The 22,332-nt window shown below is 43.8% G+C and overlaps 1 protein-coding gene across 1 annotated transcript in view; it reads right to left on the bottom strand.

The window, feature by feature from the left end:
- Positions 1 to 15,269, bottom strand: part of LOC121555407 (arfaptin-2) — a 48,449-nt gene extending 33,180 nt beyond the window's left edge. The window contains exons 1-2 of the mRNA XM_045216494.1: positions 14,733 to 15,269; positions 8,956 to 9,061 (exon numbers count right to left, since the gene is read on the bottom strand). Of these exons, the coding sequence (XP_045072429.1) occupies positions 8,956 to 9,042 (87 nt within the window). The 5' untranslated portion in view covers positions 9,043 to 9,061; positions 14,733 to 15,269. The remainder of the gene's footprint in view (positions 1 to 8,955; positions 9,062 to 14,732) is intronic.
- Between the last annotated feature and the right edge of the window lie 7,063 nt (positions 15,270 to 22,332).

Genomic DNA, 22,332 nt, shown 5'->3' with positions numbered 1-22,332 from the left:
AGTTGAAGCTCGCATCCGCTACAAGACCATGGTGCTTGCCTATGGAGCAGTGAGGGGAACGGCACCTCTGTACCTTCAGGCTCTGATCAGTCCCTACACCCAAACGAGGACATTGCGTTCATCCACCTCTGGCCTGCTGGCTCCCTTCCTCTGCGGAAGCATAGCTCCCGCTCAGCCCAGTCAAAACTGTTCGCTGCTCTGGCACCCCAATGGTGGAACAAGCTCCCTCACGACGCCAGGACAGCGGAGTCACTCACCACCTTCCGGGAGACATTTGAAACCCCACCTCTTTAAGGAATACCTGGGATAGGATAAAGTATTCCTTCTAACTCCCCCCAAATTGTAAAGTGGTTATCCCACTGGCTATAGGGGTGAACGCACCAATTTGTGAGTCGCTCTGGCTAAGAGCGTCTGCTAAATGACGTTAATGTGCCCCTGAGCAAGGCACTTAACCCTAATTGCTCCTGTAAGTCGCTCTGGTTAAGAGCGTCTGCTAAATGACTAAAATGTAAAATGTAAATGTAATGATGCACTATCCAATATAGAAATTGCACCTTGTGCATTCTACTATTACAACTTTCAAGATTACGTTTATTATGTCTCCACCTCCCTGTGTTAATACGTCTCCACCTCCCTGTGTTAATACGTCTCCACCTCCCTGTGTTAATACGTCTCCACCTCCCTGTGTTAATACGTCTCCACCTCCCTGTGTCAATACGTCTCCACCTCCCTGTGTCAATACGTCTCCACCTCCCTGTGTCAATACGTCTCCACCTCCCTGTGTCAATACGTCTCCACCTCCCTGTGTCAATACGTCTCCACCTCCCTGTGTCAATACGTCTCCACCTCACTGTGTCAATACGTCTCCACCTCCCTGTGTCAATACGTCTCCACCTCCCTGTGTCAATACGTCTCCACCTCCCTGTGTCAATACGTCTCCACCTCCCTGTGTCAATACGTCTCCACCTCCCTGTGTCAATACGTCTCCACCTCCCTGTGTTAATACGTCTCCACCTCCCTGTGTCAATACGTCTCCACCTCCCTGTGTCAATACGTCTCCACCTCCCTGTGTCAATACGTCTCCACCTCCCTGTGTCAATACGTCTCCACCTCCCTGTGTCAATACGTCTCCACCTCCCTGTGTCAATACGTCTCCACCTCCCTGTGTCAATACGTCTCTACCTCCCTGTGTTAATACGTCTCCACCTCCCTGTGTTAATACGTCTCCACCTCCCCTGTGTCAATACGTCTCCACCTCCCTGTGTCATCGTCTCCACCTCCCTGTGTCAATACGTCTCTACCTCCCCTGTGTTAATACGTCTCCACCTCCCTGTGTTAATACGTCTCCACCTCCCTGTGTCAATACGTCTCCACCTCCCTGTGTCAATACGTCTCCACCTCACTGTGTCAATACGTCTCCACCTCCCTGTGTCAATACGTCTCCACCTCCCTGTGTTAATACGTCTCCACCTCCCTGTGTCAATACGTCTCCACCTCCCTGTGTCAATACGTCTCCACCTCCCTGTGTCAATACGTCTCCACCTCCCTGTGTCAATACGTCTCCACCTCCCTGTGTCAATACGTCTCCACCTCCCTGTGTCAATACGTCTCCACCTCCCTGTGTCAATACGTCTCCACCTCCCTGTGTCATCTACCTCCCTGTGTTAATACGTCTCCACCTCCCTGTGTTAATACGTCTCCACCTCCCTGTGTTAATACGTCTCCACCTCCCTGTGTTAATACGTCTCCACCTCCCTGTGTTAATACGTCTCCACCTCCTCCCTGTGTTAATACGTCTCCACCTCCCTGTGTTAATACGTCTCCACCTCCCTGTGTTAATACGTCTCCACCTCCCTGTGTTAATACGTCTCTACCTCCCTGTGTTAATACGTCTCTACCTCCCTGTGTTAATACGTCTCTACCTCCCTGTGTCCCTCTATTATTTAGATCACTCCAACACAGACATCGTTTCAATGTCTAAGTGCTATATGGTTAGTAGACCAGTATTAAAATGGTGAGAGAAGAACTGGACTAGTTTTAAACTCCATGAACATTGTTATAGCAGTTTCAGAAGAAAATGGCCTCGTTGCTATGACAACATTTGTTAATATTCAGCTAGGAACAATAAATAACTCTGTTTAACCCCCGATGAGAAACACCTCCAACACCACTGCTACACCGTGTCCAAATGGCACCCTATTCCCTATATAGTGCACTACATTTGAACAGAGCCCTATGGGTCCTGGATAAACAGTAGCGCACTATAAAAGGGAACAGGGTGCCATTTAAGGAGCAGGCTTACTGTAGGCCTCCAGTCTGTCTGTCTGTCTGTCTGTCTGTCTCGGTCTGTAGGCCTCCAGTCTGTCTGTCTGTCTGGGTCTGTAGGCCTCCAGTCTGTCTGTCTGTCTGGGTCTGTAGGCCTCCAGTCTGTCTGTCTGTCTGGGTCTGTAGGCCTCCAGTCTGTCTGTCTGTCTGGGTCTGTAGGCCTCCAGTCTGTCTGTCTGTCTCGGTCTGTAGGCCTCCAGTCTGTCTGTCTGGGTCTGTAGGCCTCCAGTCTGTCTGTCTGTCTGTCTGTCTGGGTCTGTAGGCCTCCAGTCTGTCTGTCTGTCTCGGTCTGTAGGCCTCCAGTCTGTCTGTCTGTCTCGGTCTGTAGGCCTCCAGTCTGTCTGTCTGTCTCGGTCTGTAGGCCTCCAGTCTGTCTGTCTGTCTCGGTCTGTAGGCCTCCAGTCTGTCTGTCTGTCTGGGTCTGTAGGCCTCCAGTCTGTCTGTCTGTCTGGGTCTGTAGGCCTCCAGTCTGTCTGTCTGTCTGGGTCTGTAGGCCTCCAGTCTGTCTGTCTGTCTCGGTCTGTAGGCCTCCAGTCTGTCTGTCTGTCTGGGTCTGTAGGCCTCCAGTCTGTCTGTCTGTCTGGGTCTGTAGGCCTCCAGTCTGTCTGTCTGTCTCGGTCTGTAGGCCTCCAGTCTGTCTGTCTGGGTCTGTAGGCCTCCAGTCTGTCTGTCTCGGTCTGTAGGCCTCCAGTCTGTCTGTCTCGGTCTGTGTGCTGAGTGTTTGACCAAACCTCCGGTTAACAAAGACAGCAGCTTTCAGTCCTGATAAGAGTGTGTGTGTGTTTACTACTGGAGCAGAACACAGTGTGGTTGGCAAACACCAGCCTGTTTAACTGCCTTAAACGCTCAATTCAATGGGCTTTATTGGCATGGGAAACCTACAGTGGGGAAAAAAAGTATTTAGTCAGCCACCAATTGTGCAAGTTCTCCCACTTAAAAATATGAGAGAGGCCTGTAATTTTCATCGTAGGTACACGTCAACTATGACAGACAAATTGAGGGAAAAAAATCCAGAAAATCACATTGTAGGATTTTTTATGAATTTATTTGCAAATTATGGTGGAAAATACACTGCTCAAAAAATAAAGGGAACACTTAAACAACACAATGTAACTCCAAGTCAATCACACTTCTGTGAAATCAAACTGTCCACTTAGGAAGCAACACTGATTGACAATACATTTCACATGCTGTTGTGCAAATGGAATAGACAACAGGTGGAAATTATAGGCAATTAGCAAGACACCCCCAATAAAGGACTGGTTTTGCATGTGGTGACCACAGACCACTTCTCAGTTCCTATGCTTCCTGGCTGATGTTTTGGTCACTTTTGAATGCTGGCGGTGCTTTCACGCTAGTGGTAGCATGAGACAGAGTCTACAACCCACACAAGTGGCTCAGGTAGTGCAGCTCATCCAGGATGGCACATCAATGCGAGCTGTGGCAAGAAGGTTTGCTGTGTCAGTCAGCGTAGTGTCCAGAGCATGGAGGCGCTACCAGGAGACAGGCCAGTACATGAGACGTGGAGGAGGCCGTGGAGGGCAACAACCCAGCAGCAGGACTGCTACCTCCGCCTTTGTGCAAGGAGGGAGCAGGAGGAGCACTGCCAGAGCCCTGCAAAATGACCTCCAGCAGGCCACAAATGTGCATGTGTCTGCTCAAACGGTCGGAAAAAGACTCCATGAGGGTGGTATGAGGGCCCGACGTCCACAGGTGGGGGTTGTGCTTACAGCCCAACACCGTGCAGGACGTTTGGCATTTGCCAGAGAACACCAAGATTGGCAAATTCGCCACTGGCGCCCTGTGCTCTTCACAGATGAAAGCAGGTTCACACTGAGCACGTGGCAGACGTGACAGAGTCTGGAGACACCGTGGAGAACGTTCTGCTGCCTGCAACATCCTCCAGCATGACCGGTTTGGCGGTGGGTCAGTCATGGTGTGGGGTGGCATTTCTTTGGGGGGCCGCACAGCCCTCCATGTGCTCGCCAGAGGTAGCCTGACTGCCATTAGGTACCGAGATGAGATCCTCAGACCCCTTGTGAGACCATATGCTGGTGCGGTTGGCCCTGGGTTCCTCCTAATGCAAGACAATGCTAGACCTCATGTGGCTGGAGTGTGTCAGCAGTTCCTGCAAGAGGAAGGCATTGATGCTATGGACTGGCCTGCCCGTTCCCCCAGATCTGAATCCAATTGAGCACATCTGGGACATCATGTCTCGCTCCATCCACCAATGCCACGTTGCACCACAGACTGTCCAGGAGTTGGCGGATGCTTTAGTCCAGGTCTGGGAGGAGATCCCCTCAGGAGACCATCTGCCACCTCATCAGGAGCATGCCCAGGCGTTGTAGGGAGGTCATTCAGGCACGTGGAGGCCACACACACTACTGAGCCTCATTTTGACTTGTTTTAAGGACATTACATCAAAGTTGGATCAGCCTGTAGTGTGGTTTTCCACTTTAATTTTGAGGGTGACTCCAAATCCAGACCTCCATGGGTTGATACATTTGATTTCCATTGATAATTTTTGTGTGATTTTGTTGTCAGCACATTCAACTATGTAAAGAAAAAAGTATTTAATAAGATTATTTCATACATTCAGATCTAGGATGTGTTAATTTAGTGTTCCCTTTATTTTTTTGAGCAGTGTAAGTATTTGGTCACCTACAAACAAGCAAGATTTCAGGCTCTCACAGACCTGTAACTTCTTCTTTAAGGGGCTCCTCTGTCCTCCACTCATTACCTGTATTAATGGCACCTGTTTGAACTTGTTATCAGTATAAAAGACACCTGTGTACAACCTCAAACAGTCACAATCCAAACTCCACTATGACCAAGACCAAAGAGCTGTCAAAGGACACCAGAAACAAAATTGTAGACCTGCACCAAGCTGGGAAGACTGAATCTGCAATAGGTAAGCAGCTTGGTTTGAAGAAATCAACTGTGGGAGCAATTATTAGGAAATGGAAGACATACAAGACCACTGATAATCTCCCTCGATCTGGGGCTCCACGCAAGATCTCACCCCGTGGGGTCAAAAAAATCCCAGAACCACACAGGGGGGGGGACCTAGTGAATGACCTGCAGAGAGCTGGGACCAAAGTAACAAAGCCTACCATCAGTAACACACTACGCCACCAGGGACTCAAATCCTGCAGTGCCAGACGTGTCCCCCTGCTTAAGCCAGTACATGTCCAGGCCCATCTGAAGTTTGCTAGAGTGCATTTGGATGATCCAGAAGAGGATTGGGAGAATGTCATATGGTCAGATGAAACCAAAATAGAACTTTTTGGTAAAAACTCAACTCGTCGTGTTTGGAGGACAAAGAATGCTGAGTTGCATCCAAAGAACACCATACCTACTGTGAAGCATGGGGGTGGAAACATCATGCTTTGGGGGCTGTTTTTCTGCAAAGGGACCAGGACGACTGATCCGTGTAAAGGAAAGAATGAATGGGGCCATGTATCGTGAGATTTTGAGTGAAAACCTCATTTCATCAGCAAGGGCATTGAAGATGAAACGTGGCTGGGTCTTTCAGCATGACAATGATCCCAAACACACCGCCCGGGCAACGAAGGAGTGGCTTCGTAAGAAGCATTTCAAGGTCCTGGAGTGGCCTAGCCAGTCTCCAGATCTCAACCCCATAGAAAATCTTTGGAGGGAGTTGAAAGTCCTTGTTGCCCAGCGACAGCCCCAAAACATCACTGCTCTAGAGGAGATATGCATGGAGGAATGGGCCAAAATACCAGCAACAGTGTGTGAAAACCTTGTGAAGACTTACAGAAAACGTTTGACCTGTGTCATTGCCAACAAAGGGTATATAACAAAGTATTGAGAAACTTTTGTTATTGACCAAATACTTATTTTCCACCATAATTTGCAAATAAATTCATAAAAAATCCTACAACGTGATTTTCTGGATTTGTTTTTCTCATTTTGTCTGTCATAGTTGACGTGTACCTATGATGAAAATTACAGGCCTCTCATCTTTTTAAGTGGGAGAACTTGCACAATTGGTGGCTGACTAAATACTTTTTTTCCCCCACTGTATGTTAACATTGCCAAAGCAAGTGAAGTAGATCATAAACAAAAGTGATCTCTCTCTCCCTACTCTACCCCCCTCTCTCTCCCTCCCTCCCTCCCGGATCTGCTGTCCCTGTTAACCTGGGTTGTATTTGTCCAACAAGGTGTGCTTTAGGGCGGGCTGTTAGACCACACAAAACCCTGTTACACACTGATACAACCATCACACCTCCTTCCACTCACGTAATCTCTAATCTAGGAGAGTATGGCTACATACCTTATAGCTAGCAGAATGCAAACATGTTGATAAGGCCATAGTTTCCAGTCGTAGTAGTATCACACCATATGGAAGAATTTGAAGCTCCATCTGCTACAAGACCATGGTGCTAGCTTACGGAGCTGTGAGGGGAACGGCACCTCCTTACCTTCAGGCTCTGATCAGACCCTACACCCAAACGACGGGCACTACGTTCATCCACCTCTGGCCTGCTGGCCCCCCTACCTCTACGGAAGCACAGTTCCCGCTCAGCCCAGTCAAAGCTATTCGCTGCTCTGGCACCCCAATGGTGGAACAAGCTCCCTCACGACGCCAGGACAGCGGAGTCACTGACCACCCCAGTGGTGGTTGTCCCACTGGCTATCCTAAGTTAAATGCACCAATTTGTAAGTCGCTCTGGATAAGAGCGTCGGCTAAATGACGTAAATGTAAATGTGGTTATAAAATCTGAGGGAGCACCTTCTAAACTAGTCCCTACTAGAAGAGCGTTTCACATCGCCTACGTCAAGACATGACACTTTACACTGACAAATCTTTACTTACGTTATCAGATTCAAAAGGATCCTCCGGTCCAACCTTACTCCTGAATTGACACTTAACCACACTAGTAACTTCTGTTAGGCAATACCTCTCAAACTGTTTGTCATACACCCACAGAGATAAAACAAACAGTCTAGCTGAGCCATGACACCAGTCTGCTAATAGCCATGTCACCTGTTCACGGGACTATATATTCCCATGGACACCGTGGAACTGCAAAAGGTGACATCCCAGAGTATGTTCCCTCAGATACAGAGCCTGCTGCTACTACAGATTCTACCAGCTAGATTCTATCAACTAGTACAGATTCTACCAGCTAGATTCTGTCAACTAGTACCGATTCTACCAGCTAGATTCTATCAACTAGTACAGATTCTACCAGCTAGATTCTGTCAACTAGTACCGATTCTACCAGCTAGATTATATCAACTAGTACAGATTCTACCAGCTATATTCTGTCAACTAGTACCGATTCTACCAGCTAGATTATATCAACTAGTACAGATTCTACCAGCTAGATTCTGTCAACTAGTACAGATTCTACCAGCTAGATTCTATCAACTAGTACAGATTCTACCAGCTAGATTCTGTCAACTAGTACAGATTCTACCAGCTAGATTCTATCAACTAGTACAGATTCTACCAGCTAGATTCTGTCAACTAGTACCGATTCTACCAGCTAGATTATATCAACTAGTACAGATTCTACCAGCTATATTCTGTCAACTAGTACCGATTCTACCAGCTAGATTATATCAACTAGTACAGATTCTACCAGCTAGATTCTGTCAACTAGTACAGATTCTACCAGCTAGATTCTATCAACTAGTACAGATTCTACCAGCTAGATTCTGTCAACTAGTACAGATTCTACCAGCTAGATTCTATCAACTAGTACAGATTCTACCAGCTAGATTCTGTCAACTAGTACCGATTCTACCAGCTAGATTCTGTCAACTAGTACAGATTCTACCAGCTAGATTCTATCAACTAGTACAGATTCTACCAGCTAGATTCTGTCAACTAGTACCGATTCTACCAGCTAGATTCTGTCAACTAGTACCGATTCTACCAGCTAGATTATATCAACTAGTACAGATTCTACCAGCTATATTCTGTCAACTAGTACCGATTCTACCAGCTAGATTATATCAACTAGTACAGATTCTACCAGCTATATTCTGTCAACTAGTACAGATTCTACCAGCTAGATTCTGTCAACTAGTACCGATTCTACCAGCTAGATTCTGTCAACTAGTACAGATTCTACCAGCTAGATCCTATCAACTAGTACAGATTCTACCAGCTAGATCCTATCAACTAGTACAGATTCTACCAGCTAGATTCTGTCAGCCTAACTAAACTGTTGGACCTTGTGCTCCTAGCCTGCATGGTGAGAGGTGTTGTTCTACTAAGGCGAAATAGAGTCAGTTGTTTCGGTAGGAAAACGTCCAGTACTGTAGCCAAAATCTGGTCCCAGCCACAAAGGCTGTGTTTACACACGCAGCCCAATTATTGGCAAAATATTTGATGTGATTGGTGATGGGAAGGGAGACAGGTGGGGTCAGTACTTGAGGAGAGAGACAGGTGGGGTCAGTACTTGAGGAGAGAGAGAGAGAGAGAGAGACAGGTGGGGTCCGTATTTGAGGAGAGAGAGAGAGAGACAGGTGGGGTCAGTATTAGAGTAGAGAGAGAGAGAGACAGGTGGGGTCAGTATTTGAGGAGAGAGAAAGAGAGAGAGACAGGTGGGGTCAGTACTTGACGAGAGCGGGGTGTTTTAGGGGTTGTGTCACCTGTTCAAGTCTGTCGTCCTCCGGCAGCGTCCCTGTGTCTCCGTTACTGTTGATAGGGATCTCCATAGTGTCTGATCTAGTCACCATCTGTCATCCTGACCTAGACCTGTGTGAGAGAGAGTCAGAGAGAGAGAGAGAGAGACAGAGAGAGAGAGAGAGAGAGAGACAGAGAGAGTCAGAGAGAGAGAGAGTCAGAGAGAGAGACAGAGAGACAGAGAGAGAGAGACAGAGAGAGTCAGAGAGAGAGAGAGTCAGAGAGTCAGAGAGAGACAGAGTCAGAAAGTTTACATACACTCAATTAGTATTTGGTAGCATTGCCTTTAAATTGTTTAACTTGGGTCAAACGTTTCGGGTAGCCTTCCACAAGCTTCCCACAATAAATTGGATGAATTTTGGCCCATTCCTCCTGTCAGAGCTGGTGTAACTGAGTCAGGTTTGTAGGCCTCCTTGCTCGCACACACTTTTTCAGTTCTGCCCACAAATGTTCTATAGGATTGAGGTCAGGGCTTTGTGATGGCCACTCCAATACCTTGACTTTGTTGTCCTTAAGCCATTTTGCCACAACTTTGGAAGTATGCTTGGGGTCACTGTTCATTTGGAAGACCCATTTGCGACCAAGCTTTAACTTCCTGACTGATGTCTTGAGACGTTGCTTCAATATATCCACATAATTTTCCTTCCTCATAATGCCATCTATTTTGTGAAGTACACCAGTCCCTCCTGCAACAAGGCACCCCCACAGCATGATGCTGCCACCCCTGTGCTTCAGGGTTGGGATGGTGTTCTTCGGCTTGCAAGCTACCCCCTTTTTCCTCCAAACATAACGATGGTCATTATGGCCAAATAGTTATATTTTTGTTTCATCAGACCAGAGGACATTCCTCCAAAAAGTACGATTTTTGTCTCCATGTGCAGTTGCAAACCGTAGTCTGGCTTTTTAATGACGGTTTTGGAGCAGTGGCTTCTTCGTTGCTGAGCGGCCTTTCAGGTTATGTCGATATAGGACTCGTTTTACTGTGGATATAGATACTTTTGTACCCGTTTCCTCCAGCATCTTCACAAGCTCCTTTGCTGTTGTTCTGGGATTGATTTGCACTTTTCGCACCAAAGTACGTTCATCTCTAGGAGACAGAACGCGTCTCCTTCCTGAGCGGTATGACAGCTGCGTGGTCCCATGGTGTTTATACACTGCTCAAAAAAATAAAGGGAACACTTAAACAACACAATGTAACTCCAAGTCAATCACACTTCTGTGAAATCAAACTGTCCACTTAGGAAGCAACACTGATTGACAATAAATTTCACATGCTGTTGTGCAAATGGAATAGACAATAGGTGGAAATGATTGGCAATTAGCAAGACACCCCCAATAAAGGACTGGTTTTGAAGGTGTCCAGGAGTTGGCGGATGCTTTAGTCCAGCTCTGGGAGGAGATCCCTCAGGAGACCATCCACCACCTCATCAGGAGCATGTCCAGGCGTTGTAGGGAGGTCATACAGGCACGTGGAGGCCACACACACTACTGAGCCTCATTTTGACTTGTTTTAAGGACATTACATCAAAGTTGGATCAGCCTGTAGTGTGGTTTTCCACTTTAATTTTGAGGGTGACTCCAAATCCAGACCTCCATGGGTTGATAAATTTGATTTCCATTGATCATTTCTGTGTGATTTTGTTGTCAGCACATTCAACTATGTAAAGAAAAAAAAGTATTTAATAAGATTATTTCATTCATTCAGATCTAGGATGTGTTGTTTAAGTGTTCCCTTTATTTTTTTGAGCAGTGTATTTATATAATCTGTACAGTGTAGTCCGAGTGTGTCTCAGGTGTAGAGAACTGTAGCTACAGATTGTTACACCAGATAATGTGATTTACCCGAATACATTTGCACACTGGTTATTTCAAGTCTTCTCTCATTGCTGGATATACAATACATGTCATTTACAGCAGTTTGGAATCCTATCTTGCGTCATGCCTATACATTTTGTGAGATTGAAATGCATCTACGGTCATAATCAGAACCAATGTCAACACTTGTCAATTATGTTACATAGCTAGCTAGTAAAAATGATTTACAGTTGCTGATGTTGCATGTTTGCTAACAAGTTACAAATGCAAGGCGTGGTGCATAACAAGTTAGCAGGCGCCAGGCTAACTAGCTAGCCAACTCCACTCATGTGCTAACGTTTGCTGGTAAACCTAGCTTCAGGTGGCTGGTTGCAATGCTGTAGCTTGCCGTTTAGTAGCTAGCCACATCTATGACTAAAAAGAGAAGAGGTTTTTACAATCGAGATACAGATTGTAAAACCTCTTCTATTTTTAGACAGATATGGCTACCAGTAGTTGTTTAGCTAGATAACTTAGTTACCTAGCTAGCTTCCTAGCCAGCTAAATTAGCAAACAGAAAAATAATTTGATTTCCCCCCCCACTTTAACACAGTAGTATGTTAGCCAGCAATTCACAATATGGGTTTCAGTGGATAAACTAGCTAGCTAGGTGGCTTACAGGAAAAATAGCTTACTTAGCTAGCCACCGTATTTGTCATCTACCCTCTTGGTGCTGGCATCAGCAGTAGCTAAGCTCCCCCCCCCCATCAATACACCGGAAGCTGTCATAGGGTGTATTATTCAACTAAACTTCAACTAGTATACAATTTTTATGATTTATGGAAAAACTACAGCAACATTATTTTGTGTTTTATTCAAATAAAGTTAGGTTTTTCTCAAGTAAAATTGTATTAAATGACGTGAGAATTTAATCCAGATGGATTTCGGTAATGAGAATTTGGGGTGAAAATGTGCAAATTTCAGGTGAAAATTTGACAAGTATTTTAAAATGAGACACGGTGCCATAAACTAGCCATCTTATTCTTCAGAATGCTAGAAAACAATGATGCATCAGTGTAACAGTTCTGCTTCCGTCCCTCTCCTCGCCCCTACCTGGGCTCGAACCAGGGACCCTCTGCACACATCGACAACAGTCACCCTCGAAGCACCGTTACCCGTCGCTCCACAAAAGCCGCGGCCCTTGCAGAGCAAGGGAAACAACTACTTCAATGTCTCAGAGGGAGTGACCTCACCCGATTGAAATGCTACTAGCGCGCACCACTAACTAGCTAGCCATTTCACACCGGTTACATCAGCAACAATCAACTAACTAAATTAGCTAATGGCACGGATAAAACTGGTTTCATGAGAATCACATCCTTGCTGTGTAGGGCTAGGGTGGGACACCAACCTCTAGACACTCAATACATAGGCTGGTCTATAATAATAATAATATGCCATTTAGCAGACGCTTTTATCCAAAGCGACTTAGTCATGCGTGCATACATTTTTGTGTATGGGTGGTCCCGGGGATCGAACCCACTACCCTGGCGTTACAAGCGCCGTGCTCTACCAGCTGAGCTACAGAGGACCACAATATCTGACTGGTCTACGACTCAGCTGACGGCTTAGATTGAAAGAAAGAAAGAAAGAAAGAAAGCCATGTGCTTAAGAACTGGGCCTGCTACAGTTAGGAGAGTGGTTGGTTTCTTATGCAGCCAATGTCTCTGGGCTGTCGGTTGCTTCCAGCCTGCGTGGAAATGTTTGTTAGAGGACATAGGCCTAATATGGTTATTATGCATGATTATAGTTAGTTATATGATTATATAATTATTATGTAGTCTATTAAAGTAAAAGACACACACTGATGTATTAACTGTAGCAGACAGAGACAGACAGTGAGATGCAGGTCAAATGAGCAACGTGGCTATAAGGTCCTGATCCTGACTACATTTGTGGGTCCTACTGCTCAGTCCAAATGGCTCCACAGACAGTGCTACTACTAGAAATCATTAGGCTATAAAAAAAGAAAAAAAAGAGACATGGAGAGAGAGAAAGAGAGAGATCAAATCAAAGTTTATTGGTCGCGTACACAGATTTGCAAATGTTATCGCAGGTTATCTCCAACAGTGCAGTAATACCTAGCAAAAATAAAAAAACACACATAATCCAGAATTAAAAAATAAACATACATATAGAGAGAGAGAGAGACAGAGACAGAGACAGAGACAGACAGACAGAGACAGACAGACAGAGAGGTCACTATGACAACTGCTAGGAATGTTCAGTGTCTCTCAGGAGGACTGATGTGCTGTCTGATAAACATACTCGATCACTAATGGGACTCGCTATTCCAAAGTGCATGAGATTACCATCAACGGGTCGACAGAAAAACCCTACTCTTTACCAGAGAACAAAGATCGGGTGGCATATGTAGCTATACGGTTTGGGCTTTAAGAAAATCGCTTTTGATTAGGAGAGATGGAGGTAGGCATTGATAAGGCCTACACCTACACTTGGTTACAGTGCGAGTAAAATGGATCAATCAGATATTTTGGCATTGGTTGTAATGCAGTAAATTACGGCAAGCTTCATTATGCAGATCGCCAGGGCATGCTATAACATTATCCAGAGTGTAGCAAGTGGCGATGCCTTCCAATTATATAGACACGCCACACACATATACATAAGAAGATGCCAAACACTCCCTTTAAAAAGTCAGAATGTTGTATAAACTTTGACTGTCAAATGTCCATGGGGTTGGTCTCTCTGCTGGGCAATAATATGAGACAAAATATCCAAAGGAAAATGTTATTAACCAGACTTCAAAACGTGGGTCTCAGTGTAGGGCAATCAAGATGTTTGCTCTGTGACCAAAGGCACATGTACAAGACTGAGGTACAGGTGTTTAGCCCTTCATGGTGTGCCAGGTGAAATAAAATGGATATTTTGTCTCAAATTTCAAGCGGCTGAAGGACCAACTGCACAGACAACCGGTAGAGTAAGTTATTTCTCCATTTTCTTTTTCTCTGCATTGTTGGGAAGCAAGTAAGCATGTCACTGTTAGTCCACACCTGTTGTTTACAAAGCATGTGACCAATATATAAAAAAAGTTAAAATGTAATTGTATTCAATATTCTGGCTTGTAAGGAAAACTTCGACGATTTTGCAGTCATTAGTTTAAGACTTTATATCAATAATTGGCATAAAAGTCTGACTTATTATGCAACGCTGGCACCAGGAAGACAGGTGCAGCGCAGGTGAATTTCTCAGTTGTCACTAGCTAGTTATCACAGCCACAAAGCCAAAATTGTATATATCAAATTAAAACAAACATGTGCTTTTTGGTCTTCATTTAAGGTTAGGCATAAGGTTAACGGTGTAGTTAATGTTAATGTTAGGGTTAAGGGTAGGTTTAAAATCAGATTTTAATAAGATAAATTGTAGAAATAGGCGGGGTTTAGCCATAATTATGACTTTGGTAACTAGTGATTACCGAATTTCTCCAGGTAACGGCGGCGACGTGCACGACTACAGACTGGACGCTTCTAGGTTATTACCGGTGAATAACAAACTCTCTAAACTCTTTAGCAAACTGTTATCTAGCTAACTAATGCTATAAGGATAGCTATAACTCAGGCAATTAGTTAGTTAGCTTGCCAATAAAACTGATATCTCGAAGAAAATCAAGTTGCGCCGCTGGCTACAAAATAACGTCGTTGGAGAAAATGAGTCCCCAAGCCAAGGTCGGGTTGGGAAACGGGTCCGCCTGTCTGTCTACAAAAGGCTTGGCTAACTAGTTCACTAACGTTACCTAACCCACATCAGCATCCGTACACAGTTGTCTTGATAAGCCAGATACGTTTAAATGTGTCCATAATGCAGACACACAACAAGGGGGTCCGAAAGCAGAACATATGGCTGTCAGGGCTGGACCAGTTTATCTTACCTGTGTTGTTCGAGCTCCGGTCCGTCTTGAATGAGCTATTCGGTTAACTAGCGTCGGTGCATTCCAGTTCAGCCGCCGCTTCGTCGAGACTCAACGTGTGCGTGTCACTCAGTCCAGGAAAATGACAGGATCGGCCGATGAATGATTTAATGAAATGACAGGTTCGTCTGGTTCCAGAGTTAGTTATACAAAATGTTTGGTTGTCTTATGTCATGGCCGCTAGACAGGCTGGCTTCCTGTTTGTATAAGCGCACAGATCCGGGAGAGGCTATACTGACACGCCCGGTGCCCAAATTGATGACGAATGGATTCGGTTCAGCCAGTCGTCCCGATGAACCCTTAACAGCTAACTCGGAAACAACTGGGAACTCGGAAAAACGCGAGGTCAAATCATGACGTTAGTGATCTAAATGTCGGAAAGAGTTGGATGAATCGATTTTTCCCCTTCGGAGCTCGTTTTTTTTCAGAGTTCCCAGTTGTTTTGAACTTGGCACATGCTTATGCTATAAACTTCAGCAAGAATTTGAAAATTGTCTGCCGAAGTTGGGACTTAGTGTTCAGAATCATTCCGTTTTTATCGGAGTAATTGTTCGTTTATAAAAAAAGAAAAAGACGTTAATGGTGTAGTTGTACATTTTCTCTGAACATCACTACAATAAATGTGCTTGCAGCGCAAACTCCCAATTGAATAGTAGACTATCATGTGACATCCAGATGGTTACAATTACTATCCTAGCTTAAAATCAAATCAAGTGGGATGGAACAAATTGGCACGTTAGCTACCACCTGCACACATGTGATAGCCTACAGCTGGCTGCCCAGTGGGACATAATGCCGTTCAATACAACTGGGAACTTGCAACTCGGAAATCTTCGACCTCCGACTTCAGTGCATTCAAAACAACTGGGAACAGGACGACCGACTGAACCAAAACCATTTGTCTTCACACTCGACTCTCAGATGCGCGACATACGTCATCAATTTGGGCACCAGGCGTGTCCGAATAGCCTTTCCCCACAGATCCAAGCCCTTTTCCAGGCTAGGAATGGGCCAATTAGTTTTGATGGCCCGGTGCCCAGGTTGGGTGGAGATTTTGTTTAAGGACCAATGGAATGGTCTAAAATGTGCAAACTCTGCTAACCCGGGGCACCAGGCCATGCAAAACGAACTCGCCCAATGCTTTGCGGAACTGACAACTTTTCAGCACCTTTTTTTTTTTCCTGGAGAGCGTGATGCATTTTCACAGACTTCCACTGTGTTAACGCTTCGATTATTATGGTGCACTGCAGCGAATGAACAGCTAGGGGCATTGCAGTCCGTGTTTGTGGGATTTGTACAAAAAAAATCTAATTCAATCCAAACAAGAGAGGAGATGATTGATTGTAGGCTACGGTAAAGGCCGCACACACACAGGACAGAGTACAGTGTTACTGTAGAAATGAGGTAGCTATCATAGCTATTAAGCAACCTGGTCTCAGAGCATGTCATATTATTTTGTAAGTAAATCCGAGGCTCCATTTAGTATGATATGTTACGTTTCGTATGGCATGTATTTGCAAAACGTACAATATGTTACCATATTTGCAAAAACTAAGATATGTTACGAATTCTATCTAGCTGGCTAAAGTTTGCTAGCTTGCTAACGTTAGCTAGGCTAGGAGTTAGGGTTAAGCTTAGGAGAAGGTTAAAAGGGTTAGGGGAAGGGTTAGCTAAAATAGTTCAGGTTTGGGTTAGGTGAAGGGTTAGCTAAAAAGGTTAGGGGAAGGGTTAGCTAAAAGAGTAAGGTTTGGGTTAGGTGAAGGGTTAGGGGAAGGGTTAGCTAAAATAGTTAACTTTTGGGTTAGGTGAAGGGTTAGCTAAAAGGGTTAGGGGAAGGGTTAGGTGAAGGGTTAGCTAAAAGAGTTAAGGTTTGGGTTAGGTGAAGGGTTAGCTAAAAGGGTTAGGGGAAGGGTTAGCTAAAAGGGTTAGGGGAATGGTTAGCCAAAAGGGTTAGGGGAAGGGTTAGCTAAAATAGTTAAGTTGAAGGGTTAGCTAAAATGGTTAGGTGAAGGGTTAGCTAAAAGAGTTACGGTTTGGGTTAGGTGAAGGCTTAGCTAAAAGGGTTAGGGAAAGGGTTACGTGAAGGCTTAGCTAAAAGAGTTAAGTTGAAGGGTTAGCTAAAAGGGTTAGGGGAAGGGTTAGCTAACATGCTAAGTGGTGTAAAATAGCTAAAAAGTAGTAAGTAGTTGAAAAGTATTGGTAGTTGTATGAGTTGGGATTATGCCGGTTCATTGTTTAGCTACCTAGCTAGCTACATGTCTAAACAAAAGACTCCACTTCGGCCAGATTATTACATGACCCATCAAGTTAGCCAGGTGTGTCTGGGGGTGATTACGGCCATTGATTGTATTTCATGAACATGTCTAGACAATAGTGACCCATCCACTTAGCTAGATGTGGCTGTGGTGGTTATAGCATTTCCTTCACATCACCCATCAATTTAGACAAGTGTGTCAGGTAAGCGTCATCTAATAATAATAAAATATTTATAAAATATTTTTATCTGGACACTTTCTGTTTTTGATATTGCTACTATGCAAGTACTATCACTGTACCGTTGACACCTTCTGTATCCTGTGCATGTGACAAATAAACTTAGATTTGATTTGATGTAGCGTGTGTTTACCACATGGCCTCACATGTGAATCTTTAAAGAGATGGGTGGGGCTAAGGCTTAAGAGGGTGTGAACGATGCTGAATGGGTGGAAACAAAGAAGAGCTCTCCAGTAGGTACCAAAACATTCAAGGGCCATTTTCTCAAAAGTAAGGTTACAAGTTTATCAACTTTCAAAGCAGAATTACTTTCCCATTGTTCCTCAACTGTAGTGTATGATATACAATTTTCTAGCTCTGAGTCTCTACTTTTATCCAATGTAAAAATCACAATTTCAAATTATGCTACATAAGACCGAATCAAGGCGGTCGGTCACATATGAGAAACTCCCCAAATACAGGTGTGCCAAGCTTGTAGCGTCATACCCAAGAAGACTCGAGGCTGTAATCACTGCCAAAGGTGCTTCAACAAAGTACTGAGTAAAGGGTCTGAATACTTATGTAAATGTGATATTTCAGTGTTTTATTTTTTATACATTCGCAAAAATGTCGAATAACCTGTTTTTGGTTTTTCATTATGGGGTATAGTGTGTAGATTGATGAGGGAAAAAAACTATTTAATCAATTTTATAAAAAGGCTGTAATGTAACAAAATGTGAAAAAAAGTCAAGCTGTCTGAATACTTTCCTAATGCACTGTAAATACACTACATGACCAAAAGGATGTGGACACCTGCTCGTCGAACATCTCATTCTAAAGTCATGGGCATTAATATGGAGTTGGTCCCCCCCCTTTGCTGCTATAACAGCCTCCACTCTTCTGGGAAGGCTTTCCACTAGATGTTGGAACATTGCTGTGGGGACTTGCTTCCATTCAGCCACAAGAGCATTAGTGAGGTCGGGCACTGATTTTGGATCGATTAGGCCTGGCTCGCAGTCTGCGTTCCAATTTATCCCAAAGGTGTTTGATGGGGTTGAGGTCAGGGCTCTGTGTAGGCCAGTTAAGTTATTCCACACCGATTTCGACAAACCATTTCTGTGTGGACCTCGCTTTGTGCACGGGGGCATTGTCATGCTGAAACAGGAAAGGGCCTTCCCCAAACTGTTGCCACAAAGTTGGAAGCACAGAATCGTCTAGAATGTCATTGTATGTTGTAGCGTTAAGATTTCCCTTCACTGGAACTAAGGGGCCTAGCCCGAACCATGAAAAACAGCCCCAGACCATTATTCCTCCTCCACCGAACTTTACAGTTGGCACTATGCATTGGGGCAGGTAGCGTTCTCCTGGCATCCACCAAACCCAGATTAGTTTGTCGGACTGCCAGATGGTGAAGCATGATTCATCACTCCAGAGAACGTGTTTCCACTGCTCCAGAGTCCAATGGCGGGGAGATTTACACCACTAAAGTAATCCTTCTCCCCCCCCCAACCCCACCCCCCAAAAAAAAAAATATATAGATATTAGGGGTGTAACGATCCATCTACTACATCGATGTATCGATTTATATTCCTATGATCCAACTACATCGATCTGTGCTCGGCGAGTTGGCCTTTTGGACAACATATATCGATCTAACATCGTTTTAAAAATGTAATAAATCGATTGTATCGATACTAGGAAATAACCCATTGGATTTAAGCACGTCAGACTTTATATGGATGTTTTTTCTTAGTACTTTTAATGATAAAGGCTTTAAACATTACTCGATTCAGACTGCCTATCCGTGACGTCATCGCGCCAGCAGCAGCGCAAAGGCGCAAAGACAACAAAACATAGCGGACGACAGAGGAGAAGCCGACGAGCGAGAAATTATCAAGCCACCATTGCGGTCCTTACAAGAAACAGGAATCTAGGAAACTTCACCTGCACTGTCCAGTATCCAGGTATTTATTTCAGTCACACTGGTTGAATTTTTGGCTAAAAGGTTACTGAATCGATTTCAAGTCACTGAATCGTTTCGGATCGTATCGTTCTAAATGAACCAATATCGTCCTTGAATCGTATCGACAACCACGAATCGTGATACAAATCGAATCGTTGTTAAAACGAATCGTTACACCCCTAATAGATATAAAAAATAAAAATTATACTCTAAAAATTAAAAAATTTGAAAATATATAAAAAATAAATTGTAAAGTGGTTATCCCACTGGCTATAGGGTGAATGCACCAATTTGTAAGTCGCTCTGGATAAGAGCGTCTGCTAAATGACGTAAATGTAAATGTAACTACAGCCGACGCTTGGCATTGCGCATGGTGATCTTAGGCTTGTGTGCGGCTGCTCGGCCATGGAAACCCATTTCATGAAGCTCCCGGCGAACAGTTATTGTGCTGACGTTGTTTTGTGTAGATCGTTGACAAAAAATGACAATTAAATGCATTTTAATCCCATTTTTTAAATGTGGATGAAGTCAAGAGGTGTGAATACTTTCTGAAGGCACTGTATATGTCAGATTGAGTGACTAAGACCTCAACAAAAACGTCAAAACTAATTACAGATTTCTTGATTTATCTTAGATGAACTCTGACTATTTTGAGACGTTACGGCGTCTCAAGAGGGAAAAACAATAAAATTGCCGTTTTTTTCTTGTTTTTCAAGCGAAGGTCTTATAAGGAAGTATGTGGCACGGATGTTCGCTTCGCCTCGCCCAGTTCTGCTAGGAGCAAATGTGGGTGCCTTAAAGTTGCACTACGCAGAAATCACGCCGCCATTTTCTAGTTGCTAAAACTCTAATAGTTTGCCTAATTTAATTTTATGAGACAAAATAAGTGTTTTAGACGGTACTAATTTCAGTTTGTGACAAAACAAGCAAGTATAGTGTAGAGAATCATTGTACCGTCTAAAACACTGTGAAATATATTTTTCCAAAACCAAAAATATGTATTTTCAGCTGTTTGAAGCTGGTGTACAAAACCGAAAGTAAAAGACGCAAAAACTAAACATAAGAACAGGAAGCATAGAAATAGGGTACATAGAACAGATCTACCACTTCTTAGACTGGCTTTCAAGTAGAATGATAGATCTATAATACTCACAATTCTATGTGAATTTGGTCGGGTCGGCCAAAAATTACATATTGCCTCTTTAAGTCTGCTACAGTGGGGAAAAAAAGTATTTAGTCAGCCACCAATTGTGCAAGTTCTCCCACTTAAAAAGATGAGAGAGGCCTGTAATTGTCATCATAGGTACACGTCAACTATGACAGACAAATTGAGATTTTTTCCAGAAAATCACATTGTAGGATTTTTAATGAATTTATTTGCAAATTATGGTGGAAAATAAGTATTTGGTCACCTACAAACAAGCACGATTTTTGGCTCTCACAGACCTGTAACTTCTTCTTTAAGAGGCTCCTCTGTCCTCCACTCGTTACCTGTATTAATGGCACCTGTTTGAACTTGTTATCAGTATAAAAGACACCTGTCCACAACCTCAAACAGTCACACTCCAAACTCCACTATGGCCAAGACCAAAGAGCTGTCAAAGGACACCAGAAACAAAATTGTAGACCTGCACCAGGCTGGGAAGACTGAATCTGCAATAGGTAAGCAGCTTGGTTTGAAGAAATCAACTGTGGGAGCAATTATTAGGAAATGGAAGACATACAAGACCACTGATAATCTCCCTCGATCTGGGGCTCCACGCAAGATCTCACCCGTGAGGTCAAAATGATCACAAGAACGGTGAGCAAAAATCCCAGAACCACACAGGGGGACCTAGTGAATGACCAGCAGAGAGCTGGGACCAACGTAACAAAGCCTACCATCAGTAACACACTACGCCGCCAGGGACTCAAATCCTGCAGTGCCAGACGTGTACCCCTGCTTAAGCCAGTACATGTCCAGGCCCGTCTGAAGTTTGCTCGAGTGCATTTGGATGATCCAGAAGAGGATTGGGAGAATGTCATATGGTCAGGTGAAACCAAAATATAACTTTTTGGTAAAAACTCAACTCTGTGAAGCATGGGGGTGGAAACATCATGCTTTGGGGCTGTTTTTCTGCAAAGGGACCAGGACGACTGATCCGTGTAAAGGAAAGAATGAATGGGGACATGTATTGTGAGATTTTGAGTGAAAACCTCCTTCCATCAGCAAGGGCATTGAAGATGAAACGTGGCTGGGTCTTTCAGCATGACAATGATCCCAAACACACCGCCCGGGCAATGAAGGAGTGGCTTCGTAAGAAGCATTTCGAGGTCCTGGAGTGGCCTAGCCAGTCTCGAGATCTCAACCCCATAGAAAATCTTTGGAGGGAGTTGAAAGTCCGTGTTGCCCAGCGACAGCCCCAAAACATCACTGCTCTAGAGGAGATCTGCATGGAGGAATGGGCCAAAATACCAGCAACAGTGTGTAAAACCTTGTGAAGAGTTACAGAAAACGATTGACCTGTGTCATTGCCAACAAAGGGTATATAACAAAGTATTGAGAAACTTTTGTTATCGACCAAATACTTATTTTCCACCATAATTTGCAAATAAATTCATAAAAAATCCTACAATGTGATTTTCTGGATTTGTTTTCCTCATTTTGTCTGTCATAGTTGACGTGTACCTATGATGAAAATTACAGGCCTCTCTCATCTTTTTAAGTGGGAGAACTTGCACAATTGGTGGCTGACTAAATACTTTTTTCCCCCACTGTATATATATATATACTCTCCACTCAGTATAGAATACATATATATATATATATATATATATATATATAGTATACACTCTCCACTCAGTATATAATACATATATATATATATATATATATATATATATATATATATATATATATATATATATATATATATATATGTATATACAGTGGGGGAAAAAAGTATTTAATCAGCCACCAATTGTGCAAGTTCTCCCACTTAAAAAGATGAGAGAGGCCTGTAATTTTCATCATAGGTACACGTCAACTATGACAGACAAATTGAGATAATAAAATCCAGAAAATCACATTGTAGGATTTTTAATGAATTTATTTGCAAATTATGGTGGAAAATAAGTATTTGGTCA

The sequence above is a fragment of the Coregonus clupeaformis genome, unplaced genomic scaffold (assembly GCF_020615455.1).
Source record: "Coregonus clupeaformis isolate EN_2021a unplaced genomic scaffold, ASM2061545v1 scaf0723, whole genome shotgun sequence".
Classification (NCBI taxonomy): Eukaryota; Metazoa; Chordata; class Actinopteri; order Salmoniformes; family Salmonidae; genus Coregonus; species Coregonus clupeaformis.
Note: the sequence above shows the minus strand (reverse complement) of the source record. Positions and strands in the feature narration are given on the sequence as shown.